At 49.8% G+C, this 6,517-nt stretch overlaps 1 protein-coding gene across 1 annotated transcript; it reads left to right on the top strand.

The window, feature by feature from the left end:
• Positions 1-320: 320 nt before the first annotated feature.
• Positions 321-1,781, top strand: LOC122368901 (MFS-type transporter SLC18B1-like). The gene has a single exon (XM_043343224.1). The coding sequence runs from the start codon at positions 321-323 to the stop codon at positions 1,779-1,781; it is 1,461 nt and encodes a 486-aa protein (XP_043199159.1).
• Positions 1,782-6,517: the final 4,736 nt, after the last annotated feature.

The following is a 6,517-nucleotide window of genomic DNA, read 5'->3' as shown; positions in this document are numbered from 1 at the left end:
CGCCGGTTCAGCCCGCTCGTGGTCCCCGCGCGGCGACTGGAGGCCACACAAGTGGCGTATCGTGTGTCAAAAAGGGACGCCGTGTTTGCGGTAGGACCGTGCTGAGTGGCCGTTTGCTGGACGGTCCGAGTGCGGAGTGGGCAGCGGGAAGCGCTCAGCAGGCACGCGGTGACTTTGGTGATAGAGTAGCCTGTGATCGTTTGGTTGAGCGCAACACGTGCTCAGATTTTGCTGCGGTGTGTTTTCATCGCCGGACCGCTTCGAGAGCCGTTTTTGCTAAACGAGTGCTGTGTTCATTAGCTGCATCTCCCGCTAGCGTCATGGTAGAGGAGGACTCGCCGGCGGAAAGTAATGGTCTCCTGCCTAATGGCACGCAGTCCAAGGACAAGTACAACTACATCCTCAGCATGTCGAACACCAGCCGTGAGGACGTGCCACTGCGCAGCGAAGAGACGCCTCCAGCCAGCTTCACCACCACCCAGAAACAGCTGCTGGCCGGCCTGGCGCTGGCCAACATCCTGAACGGCTCGCTGGTCGCCGTCATGATCCCGTTCTTCCCCGTGGAGGCGGCCTCGCGCGGCGTGCCACAGACGACCATCAGTGCGCTCTTCAGCTGTTTCGCCATCGGCCAGATGGTGCTGAGCCCGGTGATCGGCCGGCTGGCGCCCGTGCTCGGCGTGACGCGCCTCTACAACATCGGCATCAGCGTGGCCGGTCTGTCGACGCTGGTGTTCGGCTCGCTGTACCACATCACCGACACGGACCTGTTTGTGGCCGCCTGCTTCCTGACGCGGCTGGTTGAGTCGGCCGGCATGGCGGCCGTCACCACCTGTGGCTACACGATCGCCGGCAGCCAGTTCCCCGGGCGCGTCAACACCGCCGTGGCCTGGCTGGGCTCCTCGCTGACCGCCGGCCTGGCCCTGACGCCCGTCTTCTGGGGCGGCCTGTACGCCGTCGGCGGATTCGGCACGCCCTTCTACACCCTCGGCGTCGTCATGCTGGTCGTGGCCGCCTTCAACTCGTGGCTGATGCCGGCCGTGGAGGAGGAGTCGAACCGGCGACAGCCGCGCTTCCTCGGCACCCTGCTCGTCTTCCTCAGCTCCACCGACAACCTTATCTGCATGGCCACCGTCTTCATGTTCTCCACCGACTTCAGCACCGTGGACGCCAGCATCGCGCCCTACGCCGATGCCGTGCTCGGCATCACGCCGGCCATGATCGGGCTCTACCTCTTCGTCAGCACAAGTCTCTACGTCGTGGCCAACTTCTTCTGGGGCTGGCTGGCGGAACGATCGCGTCTGCCATTCGCGCTGATCGCTCCGTGCCTGCTGTTCTCCAGTCTGGGTCTGCTCCTGCTGGCGCCGTCGCCGCTGCTCGGTCTGGAGCCCTCCAAGTGGCTGCTCGGACTCGGCCTCTCCGTGGAGGAGGTGTTCTTCGGCGGCGCGTTCACGCCCTGCTACAAGGTGATGCTGGACGCTAGCATCGCGCGCGGGCTGGACGACAGTCTCACCACGCAGGCGTTCGTCTCGAGCATGCTGCAGACCATGTACACGATGGGGGTGGCCGTGGGACCCGTGTCGGGCGGCGCGCTTATCGACGCCTACGGCTTCCCCGTGATGACCACGGTGCTGGCCTTCATCACCATGGTGGTCGGCCTGCTGGTCACCGTCAAAGCGTTCGTCCGGCACGGCTGCTGCCGGGACGCCGCCCTGGCCGCCAGCAATAACTGCGCGCCGTGGAAGAGAAGGTGGAATTATGAGTCGATCGGAGTTAAGTCTTAAGACAAGTGTTAGATCGCAGGTTATGACTAGATCACCTGAGTGATCATGTTGTTGCAAATGTTTTGTTTTTTTTTGTCCTCCGGGTATGCTGTTCCCACTCCTCTCTTCGCAAATGTATTCTGCTCTGTACGTCGAAACGATAAGCAAGTGCTCTCTCATTTATCTAATCATGATATGAAGATCGGGGAATTTCTGTGATTTGATCGTAAGCGTAATGATGTAAAAGCAGGTAAAGTCACCTTTGTGGTGGTGAAAATGCAAATGTGTTCACATGTATTCAATAGCTCTACGCGTACACAAATGGGTATTAACTTTGATAGGAAAGCATGTGTTTATTTTCTGCAACGATGAAGTAAAATATACTTTAGAGCAAGATTCCTACACATGCTTTGGAGTAGGTAAGAAAGACGGCACACATCGAGCGAGATATTGCCTTAACCCTCGCCGGACCTATTGGTTTTCTACATACGCGCCGGCCGAGGGGGGGGGCGGGTACGACCCCCCCTCACCGTTTCGCCCCTGGTGGAGCTAGCGCGTCGCGGAAAAAACGAGCGTGTGCGCCGTTACGAGACGCAGAGATTGGTACCCGATTTTAAGGTCCTAGGTCAACCAGTGACCTCTGAGGTCAGGTCAAGTGCCCCAGGGTACGGTTCAGTTTTTGGTGAATAACTTCGCAAAAAACGGCCGCAGAGCCGCGATTTTGGCACCATCGTGCTCGCCTCGCTCAGGCGCGTCGAATGATATACTTTTTGTTCGGGTCAGGTCAACTTAGGGTGTTGACCTCAGGTCAAGGTCAGGTCAGCACCCCAAGGTCACGAAGTTGGTCGAAAGAGGTCATGTCGCATATCATTCGATTCGGCAGGTCTTCCTGAGTCCATTGGTGGCTTTCTCGACTCGCTAGCTCAATTTGATCGGGAGTTATTGACGAAAAACTAATGTGACCTTGATGACGTCATAAATGACGTCACGGAAGGTCAACATTGCAAAAGTGACGCATCTAACCTTGCAAGGAGTGCATCAAATCACGATTCTGTGTGCTTGAGATAGTTGGAGATCGTTCCCGGCGCCAAAATAGCAGTTTTCATTTTTCCCCATTGACTTATAATGGGGAGGTCACGAAAATGACCTGACCTCATATGACCTATAGGAAAAATCCGAGATATACAAGTTGTGAGACTCATAATGGATACTAGATCCTGCAAGTTTCATTTCCCTGTGACATCTCCTCTGGCAGTGAGGGCGTTGCGAAGTTGCGACATCTGAAGACCGTGCAGAGGTTCACTTATGACGTCATAGGTCAGTGACCTGACCTGACCCAAAAATGCGGTAGGTGTCAAAAGATGCGGCTTGGATCAAAGATCAGGTATGCCAAGTTTCAGCTCTCTATCGCCAGCGTGTTCGGAGCTATCGCGAAAAAAACCCTATGGGGGGGGGGCGGCACCCGCCCCCCCCCCCTCGGCCGGCGAGGGTTAAAACTGTGAGCGGGCTGTCACTGAGCTGCCCCACCTCTTCTATACATTTATTACCCTCACACCTTCAAAAATGTTAATGAATTGGAATAAAAGTGAAGTCGCTCTATTCAGAAAGAGCAAAACGAATATCTACCAAATTTCAACGAAAATTGTTCACCGGTTTTTAAGATGTTACACTTAAACTTTTGTTTATTTTTTTTAACATCGATGTCTGTTTCTATGACGTCATTCGGAAGCAATAAATTGGCAGCCTAAAAGTGCTTCAGATGTTGCGCGTAAAACAGTATGTGCCGCCACGTGTTACCAAGCTTTTAGTTTAAGCTATTAAACTCGTTAGATCTACACTGACGTCACGAATTCTAGGGGGGCATTCAAATGCATTAGCCCATCTGAATCAAAAGTGCTGCATTTTTTAAATTAAATATCTCGGAATTAAAGCTTTTCTCGATGTTATGAGTGCTCAAACTGGTAATTGACAGCTAGGGACCCAACTTTGGCTATCTTAACTCAAAACTAATGTTCAGTTTAGATGCCGGTGGGATGTTCACTTCAAAGCACTTTTATTCCCAAATAATACTTCTTATTATTTGCTCAACGTTTACATCACATAAAAAGGCTCATTTCTTATAAGTGATACGCCTATAGGCTATAACAATTATTTGTTTAACATTGAGCCATGCAGTTTGGTCGTTTTCCTTACGAGTGTATTCGGTCAGCATCACCGTAGGTATAACCGTATACACAGTACACCGTATACTTAACCCGCGCAAATAATTGTTATAGCCTATAGGCTATAACAATTATTTGTTTAACATTGAGCCATGCAGTTTGGTCGTTTTACTTACGAGTGTATACGGTCAGCATCACCGTAGGTATACACAGTACACACCGTATACTTAACCCGCGCCCCAGTGGCGGTCTCGGCCAACTTCGCCCTAGTGGGGGGGGGGGGGGACATATGTTACCACCCACCTCCAACTCAAAAACTAAGAGGGCTAGAATGACGCGGTATAAAGCAGTCGATAGCTCTCAATGCGTACGTTTGAAGGTATTTCGGTCATTTTTCACCTTAGAGCAATATTGGGGTCACCAGAGGTCATCAAAGGTCAAAATTTGCCAATTGTCATTATATTTTTCAGAAAACATGCCGCTATCTCAGGAACTATGGTAGCTAGAAAAACGCATGGAACAGCAATCGATAGCTTTTGAACTCTTCATTTGAAAATGTCATTATCAATATTGACCTCAGGTCAACGGTTTAGCCTCCAGAAGGCAAAAACTCCTAAAATAGCTGTTTTTACGAAGTGTTTTTCGACAATAACTTTTGACTACAAAAAACCACGACATTTCTATTGCCAGAATCGTGTTCCCCTCGCCGAGACACGTCGAATGAACTATAATTTGACCTTGAAAGGTCAACTTGAAAATTTGACCTCAGGTCAAGGTCATGACCTGACCGGAAAAGGTCATGTTGCATATCTATCGATGCGTCTCAACAAGACAAACACAATGAGATCATCCCCAGCGTTCTATCTCTTTCCAATCGCCAGTTATTGGCAAAAAAAACTGTTTGTAGCCTCAAATGACCTCGGATGACCTTTCTAGAGGCTATCAGCAAAAATGACACCTTGGTCATCACGAGTGGACTAAATCATTGTGATTCTGAAATATTTGGACTGCTCCTATGCGTAAACACGGATCTAGAGGCATTTTCATTTTCTCCATTGACTTGTAATGGAAATGTCACGCCACTGACCTGACCTTAGGTCACGGATATAAAAAAAAATCGAGATATACAAATTGTAGGCGCCTATAACAGCATGCAATCCACCAAGTTTAAAACCTTTCTGACAAACACTGCAGGCTGGACATGATTGCAAACTTTTTTAGGCTTGGTCAGTTAACTTGACCTGGTGACCTGACCTGACATGACCTGGGGTCAAAAATTTCACACATTGTCCAAAATTGATGTACCAAAAGCTACCCCAAGCGGTGCGACGCTACGCGCCACGGTTTTTTATTCACACGCAAAAAAAAAAACGCGACAGGTTGGTAACATATGCCCCCCCCCCCCCCCACTGGGGCGAAGATTAAGAATTAAATTGCGTGGTTTATATGAAACTCATTTTTAGATGCTTATTCTGCGCCCAAAACCTTTTCTGTGCATTGCATCATTTTCTGTCATGTCTAATTTCTTAGTATTGAGAGCTTTGCAGAAATACAGAGCACCGTCCAGACGACGCATTGCCTCAGTTTCCGCTGTTTACCTATACCTAGATCCAGGCCTCGGTATTATCTCCACCGTATTGCACAAAATCATCACATGGAATTAACGTCGACACCGAGCGTGCACCATCAGATCAGCGCCATGCACGGCCCCGGCCCCCAGGGCTGTAAACATTGGACAGATGTTGACCAGTGCTCCTTATTATGATAAGGGCTTGAAGCATGAATCTTTCACAGCTCAGTCCAATATGATGATAACGATTAATGTACCTACATTTTAACATAAGGGCTGGGTCCGAGCTTATTATCATGAATACACTACGCAACGTTGCGAATATTACACTACGCAACATTGCCGACGACGTCCGGCTCACAGCTGTTTGTCATGGGACAGCCAAGTGAGCTGGCTCAGCTTGTCGGGTCGCTCAAAGAGCTTTTAGGTCAATAGCATTCCTGGTCAGGTGAGTGTGTAGCACACAATTGGTACAGCAAAAATGGTCTAAAAATCAACGCAGCAAAAACCCAGCTCATCGTGCTCGGCTCATAAGAGATGACCCATTGCATTCCATCAGCCAACATCAAATTCGCCGGTTCAATCATCACCTGCTCAGACACTGTCAACAACCTCGGTGTGTGGTTTGAACATGGTTTGAAAGGGACAAGACATTTGTCACACACACAAACGACGTCATACAGCGGTGTATACCGGCACTCTGTGTGGGGCTGGGCTGAGCCACAGCAGACACTGTCTACCACTAATATGCATTATTGCACACTAAAAATAAAAAGCGCACGGGATGTCCGATCAATCTTTGCAGTTCCCTTTCTGCAATGTACTACGGCGGTCGGCGTATAATAGCGTCAGTGCTGTTTATTTGGCACATTTTTATCATGCATCTTTAGCACACATGACAGCAATGTATATGTTACAGGGAAAGTGAATACTCGGGCATTTTGCAAAATGCCTAGGCAATTTGCAAAATGCCTGGCATCAAACTCACAACAGCGACGATGTAAAGGTAAGCATTGTAATGGGAT

The sequence above is a fragment of the Amphibalanus amphitrite genome, unplaced genomic scaffold (assembly GCF_019059575.1).
Source record: "Amphibalanus amphitrite isolate SeventyFive unplaced genomic scaffold, NRLGWU_Aamphi_draft 000033F_arrow, whole genome shotgun sequence".
Classification (NCBI taxonomy): domain Eukaryota; kingdom Metazoa; phylum Arthropoda; class Thecostraca; order Balanomorpha; family Balanidae; genus Amphibalanus; species Amphibalanus amphitrite.
This window is presented reverse-complemented; position numbering and strand designations above follow the sequence as displayed.